At 46.2% G+C, this 16,446-nt stretch overlaps 1 protein-coding gene across 2 annotated transcripts in view; it reads right to left on the bottom strand.

Moving 5' to 3' along the window:
• Positions 1-530: 530 nt before the first annotated feature.
• CHCHD6 (coiled-coil-helix-coiled-coil-helix domain containing 6) overlaps positions 531-16,446 on the bottom strand; it is a 120,649-nt gene continuing 104,733 nt past the window's right edge. For both annotated transcript variants that reach the window (XM_009896346.2, XM_054162850.1), the window contains one exon: positions 531-1,069. In XM_009896346.2, coding sequence (XP_009894648.2) covers positions 1,046-1,069 — 24 coding nt within the window. In that variant the 3' untranslated portion in view covers positions 531-1,045. The remainder of the gene's footprint in view (positions 1,070-16,446) is intronic.

The raw sequence follows: 16,446 nt of genomic DNA, 5'->3' as shown, positions 1-16,446 counted from the left end.
CAAACACTGCCAGAGGAGAAGCTTTAGCTGGAGAAGGGGAACTAAGCTAGACCTGCTCCCCTGGTTTGATGACAGTTCTGATGCAGATCTGCTGCACCTACCTCCACAAGGATGAAATGCCAGCTGCTCTCAGCCCCCACTGTCCCTCAGCTCTGCAAGGAGAGGTCAAAATAGAGCACAAATCTAGAAAGGATGCTGGTTTATGGCAGAAAAAGCAGGAACTGCACACAAGAGCTGGTGCAAAGAAAGATAACTTGAGCTCTGCATTCAGCAGGTAAAGGGTTTTACAGCATGATTACCAACACCAGTTCCCTTCAGCCACGACTTTGCACTCTTCCAGGTGCTTTCAGATAAGCCAAAGCCATTCAGCTCTGGACCAAAATGAACAACTTTTCTGATTTATAAACTGTGACTTGAAATCTTTCTATTCCTCACACTCCTTTGGAGTTTTTGTTGGCATGGGTAGTAGACAGAAAACAGCAATTTGCAAACTCATGGGACTGAAAGTATCTCACAGCACACAGTGATCATTAAACACTTTATTGTTTAGGAGGGAACCTTGGAAGGGAAGAACTGCGCCTACCGGTGTAACCGATGGGAGCATGCTAGGAACAATTTATCCTAACAAGCTAGTCAGGGTTACTTCCAAATACTTCAGACCCCTTTCTCCAGAGCAAACAGACAAAGATAACAGATCCTGAAACTCAGATGTGGATCAGTGAAACCAACGCTAGCACGGGGCAAACCAGCCTCGTGTTGAGTAGCCTCCAAGCTGTGCTGGAAGCACCTGGAGTCAACACAATTCTTCACATTGTGATACAGTGAAAAAGGAAACAATAGCCTCCCCTTCTCCCAGGGCCCTCCTCCCACCTCCAGGAACATCCACCCAGACTGATACATGCAGGCAATCAGAAGAGGAATCATGTTGTCATCTTGGACTGCAAAGGGCAGAAGGCACCGGTTTCGGTCAGTGTCTGTCCAGAAGGATGCTGGGGCTTCCGAGGGCATCTGTAGTCCTTGTCCTCTGCTCTTTGATGGCTGATGTTTATCCAGAATTAACTAACAGCTCCTGGAGGATATAGAAGACAAAGGCAGCAAGTCAGTTATGCGGCTGTCACCATGGGACGCTTCCTTTCAGAAATGAAGGAATAATGTTGGTAAGGTGAAAACCCCACAGAAAGATCACCGGGTTTCGTCTTCTGCAGAACACAAAGTGCTCAAGGGGATAAAGGGCTGGAGAAACAAGATAGCAGGTCAAGAGATCAAAGGTGAGACTGACTCTGTGAACAAGATTACAGGGTCATTTACAAATAAACAGAGTTTATAAATCTGATGGCATATAGCAGGAGAGAAAGGCCATGGTCTCAGGTAAGCCTCAGAGCAGCTTGGTGGCAGGAGAAACTGTAGCTCCATGCTAAGTCTCAGCCTCAGCAGGATACTGAAACACTGATTAGCTGTCATCAAACATGCCCACATCACTCACTCAGCCTGGAAGAGTGAGCACTAGAGAGGGGAGAGAAAGAGAGGAACTCGAAGACTGCCCTAACACTCCAGACATGTTTGACAGCCTTTATTCTATTAAGACCCAAACCCTTCTAAAATTCAAAGCAAAATCATGCCTGCTTTGTCCTTACAGCAACCTCCAGTTTTCTAAGTGATACATCATCTAAGTGATACACTGTTTTCTATGTGATAGATCCTGCAGGTAGCTGTTACATGAGCTACAGACTTCTGAGGAGTAGAAAAACCCCCAGAATTTCACAGTATCACAAAGGTTGGAAGAGACCTCGAGGATCATCCAGTCCAACCTGTCACCACAGACCTCATGACTACTAAATCATGGCACCAAGTGCCACGTCCAATCCCCTCTTGAACACCTCCGGGGATGGGGACTCCACCACCTCCCTGGGCAGCCCATTCCAATGCCTAACGACTCTCTCAGTGAAGAACTTTCTCCTCACCTCCAGCCTAAACTTCCAGGATGGAGACTGCACAGCCTGCTATGGTCTTTCCTATTTTAATGTTATCATTCCTATAAAGTTGAAGAAATCAAACCAACAATGCCATCAGTAGTTGATGAGAATAGACCTGGCACCAGCTATAACACCTCTCCCTCTGGGGGTATTGATGGGTACCTTTGGGGGTGTCCTTCAAAACCTAGGTAACCAGCTCTTGTGCATCAGCAATGGCACCTTGATATCAACGAACTGCTGGGGTAGCTACACAAACAGCAGAACTGCACAGTCAACCCATCAACATGCTCCTTTTTTCCTGATGATCTGGACAGGAGCAGTTCCCTGTTGCAAAGCAGACTGTACTGACCCATGTTTGGAGAACCCTGCTAAAGTCAACTACAGAAAGGCAACTGAAGAGTTAGCTGCCTGTGGTCTCACCATCCACTTTTACTAGGGCTGATTTGCCCTCAGTTCAGGACAGCAGCCTTCCTCAGGAGAGAAGCTGTGCCTCCTTGAGTGTGCATCAGAAAGAACAACATCACAAAATGACGACACTGGCACACTTGGCAATGCCTGTCAGAAGGTGAAGGTGTAATGTGGGCTACTTCTATGTAGCAGGCTGATACTTGCTGCGTACCACCTGCAAGGTCAGCATATTTAGTGCACATTGACCACGCATCTCCAAAGACAGCCCTATCTCTAACAACAATGAACTGGGAAAGCTTCAAAGGGCTCAAGAATAAAGAGAAAACCCTTTGCCAAATTATCTAGACAAAGCTTACCCAGAAACTTGACAAATGAACCATCAATATAACTCAACTGACTCTAATTTCCCAGGTAATTTTTCTCATCATCAGTGACTTAAAAGTTTTACACAGAGCAATATGTTTTAAAAACTCCAATAGCACTCACACAAATGGAAATGAGGGAAGCAGCAACAACTGGCAATCAATTTTGCAATAAAGTAATTTGCTGCATTCCCACTGTAACTCTCCAGTGAAGTGTGGAGGAATGCTACGTTTTGTGGGAAAGCCACTGACGTGGCCACCCTGTGCTTAGCCCTCCTGGAAGATAGGAACACTTCTCTCTTTAAAGAAAGTGATTTTAAAGAATATTAGAGTTCCACAATTGCATGTTCAAAATCATAACTACCTATTTTTACTCATTTCAGCAGAAAATACTGAAAACCAGGCAGCACTTAACCTCAGTCAATTCTTTCCAGCCTCACCTGCCCACGTACCGGAGAAGCATTCAGCTGGAGGCTCACAAACATCCCTTGTGCAAAAACATCAGGTTCCATCTCATTCTGGATGCCTAAACTTTCTCAAAAATCCTTTGCACAGTGAGCACTGGACCCAGAACTGATGGACTGCCAGGCAGGCCAGACACCAATTTCCTGCTTGCAGCACTCACCAAGGGAAACTTCTGTGAACAAAAGATGCAGGTAACGATACTGTTGATCGGCCCAGATGCTCTCAATGCAATACAATTACATCTAAGAGCAGTCTGTGGTGGATGGAGCAACTAATTAATGTCCTCTCCCTCATCAGGGGCACAGAGTGCTCATGAAGGCTGTAAGATTGACATTTTTGGGGATGGAAGAACTTCCAGCACTCAACAGGCTGCACAGGGGGATGACTTTCCCAGCTGTTTCAAACTTTCCTGCTCAGATGCCAATCCAGATCTCATGGCATTTGCCATGCCAGTGTAGACTGTCTTGAGCTCTCCAATATTGCTAAAGTTCCATTTACAAAGAAAGTGAAACCAGAATACAGTCTCTGGGTGGCTGTGAACCCATGCTCCTCTGGATCTTCTGCAGAATATGCTGTGGGGTGCAGGCACAATTAACAGCTGACAACACTGGAGACCAAAGGTCTCCTCTGATGGCTACTGCAGAGCATCACACAGACACTGCACAGTGGAAGCTCTGTAGGCCTCCTGGTCTGTTAGTCCATCACTTAAGTCTATGTTTGTTAGAATTTGCATATAATAGCTTTCACTGTTCCTAGGCCATCCATTTATAAATCTGTGGCTAGCTACTTAAAAGCACAGTTGCATCAATTTCATGCCTCACAGGCTATGTAACAGCATGGAAGGATGCCATACCTCTGAGGCTAAACCCACTCTTTGCTAAGCTAACCATTTACACCAGTGTTTGAATTGCACCTAGCATGGAATTCCACTGAATTCCACCAACCAGGCCGACACAGACTTGGCACCCCCTCATTTCATTCAACCTGGAATCCTCCCTGCAACATGCTACCAGGTAGCTACCATACTTACCTTGAGCAGAAGAAGCCAGGAAAGGGAAGGAGAAGCCTTCATGCCCTTACTTATGAACCAGACAAGTTGCACACACAAGTCCAGGCAGCCTGCAATCACAAGCTGTGCTGTTTCCACACAGTAGGATACTCCCAATTAATTGAGCTCAGGCTCAGTCTGAAGAAGTTCAGTGCCTCATCACAAAATAACTGCCCAACAGTTGGCATGAGCTGGTCTCTGCTGCAGTCTTAGCAGAAGGACAATTCAGGAAACAAGCAGCCTTGTAAAGCGTACCACACATTCACTCTCATGAGAGGGAGCAGTGCCCTTCCCTTCTTGCACACTGCCAATGCCCAACTCCAGGTGGATACCAGGTTCCAGACTCGCTGAGCTTCAGCCAGTGCCTCCATGAATGGATGCAGCGCCCACACGAAGGGGTCCATACAAAGGCAATTCCTCACAGCTGTGTCTGCAGCAGAAATGGGAATGGCAATCTGTTCAGCCCTGACAGCAAATCCAGCTGGAGGGCACTCAGTGCTCTCCTCCACGCCTCTCCTGGCAAGCAGGACCTTGAACCACTAACCCACACTCTATCACTGCCACAGGCCCTGCTGGGGAGCTAACAAAGGTCAAAACTGGCCCACCCAGAGCTGACACATGTCACCACTCTGCAGCTTCCTTAGGAAAGCCAGTAGCTTTCCAATCTGGCACCAGTTGAATGAGAAGAAAAGGTTGAGCTCTGAAAGTAGACCTGCTCCACAAATCTTACCCCTGCTGAAGATGGAGTCCAGTCAACACCCAACACAGTCCTCCTCCCACAGTAGAGAACTGGAGCCTTGGTATCAGCATCAGGACAAGTAAGTCCCAGCAAGCTTTTCTAACACATCACTCTCTTGTCTTCCTTCATTTCCTTCTTAGTCAGTCTGCATCCCAGCGTGGGAGCTTGGGGCTGCCTGGCAAGACCACAGTAGCCCCTACACCTCCCGCAGTCGCTGGCTAGCTCTGCGCCTCGGCTCTCAGCCTCGCCGGAAGATCACAGCCAGTGGAGGAATCTCCCTTCTTGAAACCCCAGGCCCTGAAGAACTTCCTCCCTCAGTGTTTGCCAGAGATGCTGCTTGCCAAGCCTCAGCTGTGCTAAGAGATATTTATTTAACCAGCCTTTAGTCTCACGGGGTAAACCCTGCAAGTTTCCTCCAGCGAGTGCCTTACCTTTGTTCTAATATTCCTTTGAGCAGTCACAACACAGCACTCAGACATATGGGCACTGTGTAGCTATGAAGAAATCAGAAAACAGATTCTCATGATAAATTACTCTGAGCATTTGGAGTGTCAGTGACAAAGTAGAAATTAATCTCCATAGTTCCTAGTTCGCTGCTGTGTGCAGGCAGCTCGGGAAACCAAGATACCTGTTGGCACACAGCAGACTTCAATAAGATGACCACACAACATTTTCTTCTCAGTTGGTCTAGAAAGAGGTGCTAACAAAATACAAAAATTCTGACCTGTCCTAGGATGGGTTTTCAAGGCCTTTCCACTGCATAAGGCATTTGTTGTGGGGCTATTAGCACCCCAAACTGCTGCAAGGGACATTTGAGTCTCTTTGGTTTGATGTATGCTGTAGGTATTTTTTGGTTATGTGCAATTTGTTCTGTTACATTCAGGGTACTGGCTATTTTGTGGAGCAGCTGTGCTGACTAATGGATCACAGCACTTCTGTGCCATATAGTTATTGCACAGAAAAGCCTCTCTGTCTCTCTCATCCTTCAGGAGTCCAACAGTTGCTGTCCTTGGGTTTGGAATAAGAAGGGGCAAGAGCACGTCTGGCAGCAACAAAAAAACATTAATTCAAAAAGCTATGAAGAGAGTTTTGTTTTCCCTCTTCTCTGTACTGGTGTTAATAGCTTTGCAAAGCAGAGAAGTTCACCCAGTGACTTCTTGGCTACTTCCCCAGATGGTGTCTTCAAAGCTGGCTTGACAGCAGAAAAGATGCCTTTCAAAAAACTCACCAGATGCATTGCCAGTACACCCCAGAAAGTGCTTTCACGTGGAAGTTCCCTGGTCTATGCACCCCACCAGAACGCAAGGGACAGGAACAGTCTTTCTGGTTTCCTCTCCCCACCCCCACTCTCCTTTGAATCACAAGAGGCAGCACATTGTTTGCTTTGCTCTGCCTTGACAGGTCCCCATTGCTCTGCATCACCCGAATATGAAGTTATTTACTAACACAACTAATCTCTGGCTGTTCTAAGCCTCACCTGTTTCTTCATGCATTATAACACTGATTTCCTCCAGACAATTGTTCTGATCATTGTTCTAACTCGCAGAGAACTCCCGTCGTTAGCCTTGCTTAACAGGAAATGTTTTGCCACTGACTGAGCAGCTCTGCAGTTTAGCAGACTGCACAAAAAAATCATCCCAGCTGGGGGGCTGCATCTCCCCGCTGAGCTGGTAGCCCCAGACATAACAGTAGGGAACACACTCAGTGCTTTTGATTTTGGATGTGTGCTAGAAAATCCGGGGGCCAGGAGGAACAAACGCAGCTCTGCAGAGGGTCACTGCTGAAAGGATGGCTGTTAATTAATCGGCATACAAACCGAGGGCAGTTTTTGTTCAATCAATGTTAATTGCATTTAAGCTCGTTCTCACCGTTAAGAAAAGCCACGGGGCCAGGCTGATGTTGCTAGTGCCTGACATGCAGATTCCACCCACGTTTGGGAGGCAAGGCGGGAGGAGAGAAGTAATGGAAAGAAAGGAAATAACCCTTCCTCACCCCTTCTGCATCACTGCACAATTTCATCGGGTCTGTTCCATTATTTAAACAACTTTTGTTTTCCAATACCATTACAGAGGAGCTCAAAGGATGAAAGTCATACAGGGAGCATTCACTACTAGTAGTTCTGGCTCTCCTGGGTACTAGGCTTAGAGCTGAGCTCTGCTAACCTGCACAGCCCAGGCTGCTGTGCCTCTGTGACGGACTGAAACACAGCAAAGAGCTTATGTGAAGCGGGGTCTTGCTTTTTGGCGACGGGCTGGTCCCAGCAGACCTGCCCTGGCACCTCCACATGACCTGTAACTGCTGACTGCCACCTTCCATCAGCTCTGCCAAAGTCCTTCTCCTCACCTTGCTACAGACCACAACTCCACCATAGGACAAAGCATGCTGAAGGCTGTCTTCCTCTGACATTTTGTAACACTACGTAGTACTTGCTATTAAACAACCTCTGACCAAACTTGCCTTGAAAGTCAGAGCACATTTGAAGCCTGAACTTCAAGTAAACCACAAGTGCACCCACCAGTGATTTGGCTCTGGTCTGGGGACTGTGCCACTATCTAGCCAGCCACCTGCTCGGGAAACAGGGACAATCCTCTCTCCTCGGCAGGACTCTAGCCTGGGGGCAGAAGAGCAGCTTTTGTAGTGCAGGAAGCCCAAGGTGGTGGCTTTCCTGACTGCTGCCTTATTGCTTCTGCAAGTGCCTTGCGTTTGTCCAAATCAGTATCAAGAACAATAATAATCAAGCCTGGGCTCTGCCAGCGCCTTTCCCCCGTGGCAGCACACGGCGCTTACCCAAAGCCGAGGCTGCAGTTTATCAGAGATTTTCTTTATCCCTCGACAAGTGTTAGTCCCATTGCCTCTTACCACATAAAGTGGACATATCACAAGTACCATGAAGGACTGGCTGAGTTTTAAGTGGTCTGAAATGGCTCCACTAGACTTGGTCAAGATTGCTTTAAAATCATTTCCCATTAGGACTGCGACCCTCTCTCTTTACAACAAGCATAATGACTCTACCTCAGGGGAAGATAATTACATCCCACTATCTATACACATCAGAAAGCATGCACTACAAACACTACTGTGCCTTTCTGGAACAAGCAAACGAGATAACGCTGGCAGCCCCTGTATCCCACAACTGGAGTCACCCCAAGCGTTTCTCAAGACCGTGGATTAGTCCCCGGGAGGGATAAAGGGATCCAGAAGGCACAGAGTGTTCCTAAAGCAGAACAACGACAACTTGTACAAATCCACCTCTGGTTTTGTGAGGATTAAAATGAACTTCACCCAACTGTGAATATCCGTTTCCAGAGCCAAAAGGAATGGAAAACCACTTACTGATGCAACAGCATTTCGTTATTTCAAACCCTGCGCCCAACGCTTCCAAAAATTGAGGACAGGCACCAGCAATGCTGTTGCTGGGGTCACTGGCTGCAGGGTTTAACTGCTAAACTGCCAAGCCCTGCTCCAAGCACAACATAACCAAACCATATGGATCAATAAAGGCAGCTCCTCCGTACTCTCATTCCTGCCCTCACTACCAGCCTCGGGGATAATCAGTGGGAAAATGAAAGGGAAAAATAAGCCCAGAAGCCAAGAGACTTTGGATTAAGTTGTATAAATGACCTGTTACCTCCTAACACAAGGAAGAAAGAAATGCAGTAAATACCTGCAAAGCCATTCCAGTATTTCGGATTAAATGGATTACAGAAATGGAAAGTACATGATGCAAGATGTTATAAAACAAGATGCCAGGAAAGTGCAGGAATTTGAATCAGGCTGGCAAATGATCCCTGCAGACTATTGAGGAAAATTAATAGAGAGAAGGGGTAGAGAAATGATACAGTAAGCACAGTGACTGATGAACACTGCTGTTAGGACGTGTAAATTCAGGATGTCAGACTTCCACTTAAATCTGCTTCAGTCCTGGAACCAAAATAGCAAATCCTGCTGCTAAAAAGCACTGCAAGTACAAAAGTCAGATCTGCCAAGCCTCATTTCAGGATAGGTTTCCCCTGTGCATTCCTCAAGACTGAAGTTTGTGCCTTTAATTATTCCTGGAACATTGTGTATATAGGGATTCAATGCAGGGATTACTAGCAGGATCCTCGTTGTAAGTGCCACTTCTCAAACAAATTACACTTCACTGGATGTCAGCAACACACACAAGAAAACAAATTAGATAAAGGCAGCAGGGTGGCAAGATACAGATCTGGTACAAGAAAATCTCACAAGGTCACCTAGAAAAATGAAGACATTTAGAATATAAATTCCTCCAATGTTTCTAATTCCACAGTGCATTAAGGCTTTGTGTGACCCAGACACAGCACACCTTCCAAACACCACTGAGTCCACTGACGTCTGAGACCAGGCCTAGCTAAGACATGCTTTCTTGTGAAGAAATGCCATCAGGGTGGGAGTGGAGGGAAAGAGAGGCAGGAAATAGAAAGAGCAACTCCAGTTGTCCTCTGAATTCCTAGGGATCATCCCCATCCTGTCCTTTGCCTCTCACTGTTCACAGCCAAACATAGACAGGTGGGAGAAGCCAGGGAGAGAGGATGACATTTTGTGTGGAGGCAGATTCAGCAGCTCCTTGGCTGCAGGGCTTCTTCACAAGTTGATCCCAACTTTATACAGGCATTCTGCCTTTCCAGATCTCATCCTGGAACAGATTATTAACCTAATGAGCATGCCTTTAACTCCAGAAATTTTCATGAAGATGGAAGCACAGGAAAGTCCAGTCCTTGGGTAAGGTGCTGAAAACTCTTCACAGCCCTTTCAGATACAACTGTGCCTTTGAGATGGGACCTCAATAGTAGTGGTTACATTCTCCTCCTGGGGGTTTCACCTGCAACATGTGAGTGTGCTAAACCCTGCAGGTTTCCCATGGCTGTTAGAAGGCAGCACTGCCTGGAGGGCACAAGCCAGAGTTCCAGGCTCTCTTGTCAGACTCCTCCCAACTTTGCCCAGCAGCTGCAGCTAAAGCCCCATCTCGGTGTCGTTTTTTAAGAGGAATGTTACTTGGCAATCACACAGAGGTACAATAATTATTCACCAGCAGAAGATGCTAAGGAAATGCATTAAAATAAATAAATAAATAAAACAAACAAATCACACTGTCCTCAAGGGCTCCATCCCTCTGTACAATTTGCATTTAGGCTTCAGAAATAATCTAATGCTTTATCTTAGAATCATAGAATCAGTAAGAGTGGAAAAGACCTCAAAGATCAAGTCCAACCTGTCACCCAACACCTCGTGACTACTAAACCATGGCACCAAGTGCCACATCCAATGCCCTCTTCAACACCTCCAGGGATGGTGACTCCACCACCTCCCTGGACAGTACATTCCAATGGCTAACAACTCTCTCAGTGAAGAACTTTCTCCTCACCTGGAGCCTAAACTCCTCCCAGTGCAGCTTGAGACTGTGTCTTCTTGTTCTGGTGCTGGTTGCCTGGGAGAAGAGACCAACCCCTTCCTGGCTACAACCACCTTTCAGGTAGTTGCAGAGAGCAATAAGGTCTCCCCTGAGCCTCCTCTTCTCCAGGCTAAACAACCCCAGCTCCTTCAGCCTCTCCTCACAGGGCTTGTGCTCAAGACCTCTCCCCAGCCTCGTTGCCCTTCTCTGGACACGTTCAAGAGTCTCAATGTCCTTCTTAATTTGAGGGGCCCAGACCTGGACACAGTACTCAAGGTGTAGCCTAACCAGTACTGAGTACAGGGGCACAAGGACTTCCCTGCTCCTGCTGGCCACACTATTCTTGATGCAGGCCAAGATGTCACTGGCCTTCACCTTCCTGCCTTGCTTTAGCAGGCTCCTGCACTAGAGATTTCCTCTCTAGCTTGAGGTAGCACATCCACACTTAGTATAGCTCACTCCTCTCCAGTCCAGCTTCATATACTAAGCACAGAAGCAGAGACTTCTCCAGATATCTTTTTTTCCCTAAGCCTAATTCTATTTCTACTCAGTGATACAGTGAAATTCCACGCAGAAGTATTATGAGCTTGACTGGCTTTATTTGTTTAACAGTTCACATTTTCATTAAGCTGTTGCTATTCAGCAGCCAGTAATTTTATTTGTGTGATAGCCATACTCATCTCACACATATGGGTGTAGATGTTACTCTCCTTTTCTTCTGGCTGAGGCAGCAAAAATCGGCAATGATAGAGCCAATGGAGGATTGGGAATCCTCACATCTGTTTGCAGATAGCTGTGGAATATATAATAACACCTGGCAAAGACTAGGGTCATGGTGAAGAGCCTGCAGGTAAACTAAATAATAATAATAATAATAATAAACCCCCTAATTGTATTGTGAGACTACCTTCACTGCCCAGGTATAAAACCAGGAAAAAGGAGTATCTTTCAGCAGAATCATCCCATTTGACTCAGCACTGCAACTCTTCTGCACCACAAGCTCACTGCTGACTGAGCATTTGTGGTATTTGAGTATCAGATTTTAAAGAATTAATTGCATGTCTAACTCTTGCCAGTCTTTAAGTATCTTGAAATATCTGGTCCCGGGAGCTGCAAGATCTGATTAGATCACAAGGGAGAGAAACGTGGTTGGTTGGCCCACCCCAAGCCCCAGTTAGACAGCTCTCTACCAAGCTTAGGCAGGCAGACAGCAAAATAACAGACATTCTGAAATGTTAATGACCTGAACTGAGACAGTCAAATGGCTCAACCACACCTCTTGGATAGAGGTTTCAGAAGTCACCCCAGAAATCCTAAACATTTCACTCTGCCACTCCCCTTTTACACCATCAAGGAGCCAAGAAGCAGGGAGGTCGTGCCTGCTGCACTGGGTGGTACCGGCTTGGGAATCCACAGCTTGGGCAGGGAGTGCTGGGTGCCCTGTCCAGGAGTGACACACGGATCAGGAGGGAGAGGCTGCGGGGGGCCTGGGAGGCTGCGGAGGCCCTCAGTTATGCGATGAGGTGCGGGTGTCCAACCACAGGCACACCCAAACAGCAGCCCTGAGTCAAGCTGCGTGCTCAGCCCAGAAGGCAGAAGCCATACAATCAATAAGGTTGGAAAAGACCTCAAAGATCATCAAGTCCAACCTGTCACTTAAGACCTCATGACTACTAAACCATGGCTTCAAGTGCCATCTCCAATCCTTTTTTGAACACCTCCAGTGACGGTGACTCCACCATCTCCCTGGGCAGCACATTCCAATGCCTAACAACTCTCTCTGGGAAGAACTTTCTCCTTACCTCGAGCCTAAACTGCCCCTGGCACAGCTTGAGACTGTGTCCTCTTGTTCTGGTGTTGATTGCCTGGGAGAAGAGACCAGCCCACTCCTGGATACAACCTCCCTTCATAGTCACTATCTCAGCAAGACTGATTTGTTCTGAGCAACTGCCCACCAGCGCCCACTGTAACTAATGCAATTAAGAGAACAGCAGATTAGATGCCCTACAACCTGGATCATGGCTCTGAGCAAACAAAAGGGAGAATGGTGAACACCAGGAGATGCATCTTTATTTCTCAGTCATTGTATTCTACTGCATGAATTCCAAATTGTTTGTTCAAGATTAAAAACCTTTACCAAGTGCAAAACAAGCTCAGCATTTCTCTAGCTTCTTCCTGCCCTTTCCCTCTTCAGGAGGCACCCTGGTAGAATACCAGATGCTGGAATAAGCCACAAAAGCCATCTAAATAATTATCTCCCATCTCCTCCACTGCAAATTTGTAGTCCTGCATCTGTGTCAAGACAGAGGCTTGCTTCCATCTGTTTAAAACACATTCTTTTTGTATGAAGAGGACCTAAAGGTGGACTGTTTAGCAGAAGCATTTGAAAACATAATAAGAGACTAGAAAAGAAAGCAACAGCTTTCAGGTGTGGTGTTCACTTGTCTTGTGGATGCTGCTCAAGTGGAGGGGGAGCTCTCCCTTTTTTAAATATGACAAATGATGCTGGTACCATCTTGTAATTTCCCTCACTGTGCAGCATGTCTGTTCATGATAGATACCACTGCAGCTGCTTAGGTGTCCGTTTATCTGCTAGAAAAGTATTGTCCATTTGGAACCAACTCATCCTGGAACAGTAGCCCCAGAGAGGGAGACAGAAAAGGGAGAGGAAAGGAGAGACAAGAGAACTGTCAACTGGGAATACATCCATGCTTCTGCTGCAAAGGTTTTGGCAAAAAGCAAGCATCATATTTAGTTTTAGCTACATCCTCTCTTCCCCCCTTCCTAGACCATTCTTTTCTAGTGTCACTCAACATCTCTTTACACCCTCTTCCCACAAAGACTTTACCACTAACATACATTTAATGTCACACTTGCAACCTGTAGAAACAAAGCAAGCCCACAACCTTCTTCCACAGGTCTGTGCCAGCACTGAGAAGCTCTCAGGTCTCAACCTGAACAGTTTACAGTTTAAGACAAGTAACATTTCAAAGAAAAACAAAACACATAAAGGAAAGAGAGAGAGAGAGAGAGAGGAGAAAAGGACAAAGAAAAAAAAAAAAAAAGAAGGGCAATCAGAGGGTATTTATATTTTGTCTTTAAAGAGACTTTCAGCAGGAACTTGCCAATTTTCTGTAACCAGGATTAGAACAGAACAAACTCAAATACTTTGTCCTTCCGCAGGGCCCTCCGAGCTGAATTTCACTCTCCGCAGAGTGGCCAATATAGAAAGGAGCTCATAAATCCCTGTGACGTAAGTAACTTCACATTACTCTTGGGGAAACAGAGGCAGGGACAGATTCATCAATCCAAGTAAATGAATCTGTGAAGCAGTCTGGATTTCTGAATCCCCATAACACCCTGCACAAGAAACAGTGCCCAGGACCCAGCAATTTCCGTGCCGTGCTGCCTGGCACGAGCAAAGTAAGACACTTGATCAAATGAGAATGTTCTTAGAAAGGAAAAACATAGCCATTAAAGCACAGCTGCCCTAGCCATGCAGCATGTGTTCTCACTAAAACATGGTTTATTACTTTATAACACCTCCCACCATTTCACTCATTGCACCACCAACACCAAAGACCACAGTCACACCTGTTAAGATGCAGCATCTCAGAAACCTGCTGAGTAGCAGAGAGCTGCAAAACCTGTCTGAGCAGGTGAGTGCATATTCCAGCAGCTCAGCACTGCCAGGGTTAACCTGCTGGGAATACCCAAGGTAGCAAGGTTAGGGCTGGCTTTGACAGATCATCATTCTGCAGCCTAGACATACCCTGAGAGGATGTTGCTATGGGCCAGTCCTCTGCCTTCAGCTTATCAAATACAACTTCCATGTGTGTGCAGAGGAAATCTGGGCCTTTTAAAGCTGTTTAGATAGTTACACATACACAAAAAGCTTTAGAAGAGATGCATTTTAAAGAACTGTTAGAACCAGCACTGAATTAAAGACCTGACTTAGAAGATAAAGAACTATGCCTTGAAAAATGGCCTTTTTGTCTTGGTGAGGTGGAGCTTCTTTGTTTGTTTTGAAAATAATGAAATTCCACATGTAAGATGCTATCAATCAGCTCAGCTTAAACTGTGTAAGGAAACTCTCAATTACCATGACTTAAAATTGAGACTTGCATTCAGAAAGCTCAGTATTTTCTGTCTCCCAAAATTTCAGTTCACAGAAAGCCTGGCTGCTCTTGCAGGCAGAAGGCTAATCCTACCATCTTTTATCCACAATTGGTCCACAACTACACTTTCACACATGAATAGTCCTGAGTGGATCTGCTGACAGTTACCAAAGTACCACCTCTGGATGATGCTGACCAAAGGTCTCCAAGCACCAGGTTCTGAATTATGCAAAGCAAGTCTGGCTCCACTGACACCAGCCAGCCTTAGCTTTTCAGCCAGTCTGGGAAGGAAGCATAGGTGTACAAGCACACATACAGACCCCTCAGCCAACTCAGCACGGGAGGGACAGGCTGGTCACCTCATTTGCAGAGAGCTTTTCCATTTGTCCCACTCTACTAACTGCGGAGTTCAAACAGACAACCTGCTCCCCTTTCATCTGCTCTGCGGTGCCCATTTCTCCAGAGCTGCCCATCATTTCCCAATCAAGCAGTAAAAACATAGGATTACTTGAGACACTGCTCAGCCTTGCTGAGATTTCACTCTCTCAGCAGGCTGTAAATGCCCCTATAATGTTGGCTTTTTAAAATCTTGTGTTATTATTACCCGCGGCTGCCATTCAGTCTGCAGAGAATAAAGCGCCAAGGCTTTCAGGACCCACACAATGGCTCTGTGCATTTGCCAGCAGCAGGACAAACAATACCTCTGTGTTTCAGCTTTATTGGAAACCTTTCTGTTGTGGGAGTTTGACTGCATGTGTCCCCCCCCCACTCAGGCAGTGGAGAGGTGTGAGTGTGCGCCTCTGAATTCATCGGCGATTTCAGGAGCACGTGCCTCTGTGGTTGCCTATAGACCCGACATGAAAGCGTCCAGGCAGCTGCCTGCAAGCCTGGTGTGCTCCTGTGAGCCTATGGAAGGACAGAGAGTTGGGCCTGCAGAGCCAGGCAGTCTTCTCTGTAGGTGAGCCAGGGAGTACAAAGCTGAGCAGGGCCCCTCTGTGAATAATTACGAACCTCTGCATAAACGGTGCTGCCGGCTCATATGGGAGTCTGATGATATACGATACAGCTAAGAAAATGTCAAAGCTCCACTTCCCCCAATCACGTTCTTACATGAAATCTTGGCTTCCACTTAAAACTAAAGAGCCTGAGATCCTCCCATTTGCAAGGAAGGCTTGAAAAGTAGAGCAACTAAAAAAGCACAAATTAGAATGCAAACGAGACTTGAAAAATGCAGGGCTCTTCTAATCTGGGGAGACTGTTTTGCTTGGTTCATTATTGCTTGCAGGGGACACTGCAGATGTGTGAACTCTTAGGGAGCTGCAAATACTTCCTCACTCAAGAAAATGAACCCTACTGCACACTCTTCACATCAAAACCTGAGAGTTAAGCCAGAAACTCCCTAAAACCCACAACGCTGACTTGTAAAACCACTCAGAAATAAATGCACTGAGGTTATTTCATTTACCTTCTAGTTTTAAGCACTTGAGTCATGTTCTCATACCACTGCTGTCTAGGCAGGAGGGATGGGTTATTTTAGTTACTCTTTTTGTTGTTGTTGTTGTTAAATAATAATAATAATAAATAAAACCCCAAACCCACAGACCTAAGATTCTCATATACTTGTAAAACTTCAGGAACAACTCCACAAAACTAGGGCAATAGAAAGCATGCCAAATACTTCAAGGCTTGGCAACAGAGAGTGCCTGCTTGTCTCTGTGTGGCAGGAGGAATGTCCGCCTGTCTCAGCCAATGTTTCTGAGTAAGAATGCCTCATCCCAATAGCCCATGTACATATAAAACACCAATGCTGTCAGCTCTCCAGGAAGAGACCTTGACATTCTGCAGAAAACCACATCCCCCATCTCTCCTGGAGACCAGAAGGCAGGGAAAGGGGGGGGAAAAAAAAAGGTAGATCTGAAA

The sequence above is a fragment of the Dryobates pubescens genome, chromosome 1 (genome assembly GCF_014839835.1).
Source record: "Dryobates pubescens isolate bDryPub1 chromosome 1, bDryPub1.pri, whole genome shotgun sequence".
In the NCBI taxonomy this organism is placed as follows: domain Eukaryota; kingdom Metazoa; phylum Chordata; class Aves; order Piciformes; family Picidae; genus Dryobates; species Dryobates pubescens.
Note: the sequence above shows the minus strand (reverse complement) of the source record. Positions and strands in the feature narration are given on the sequence as shown.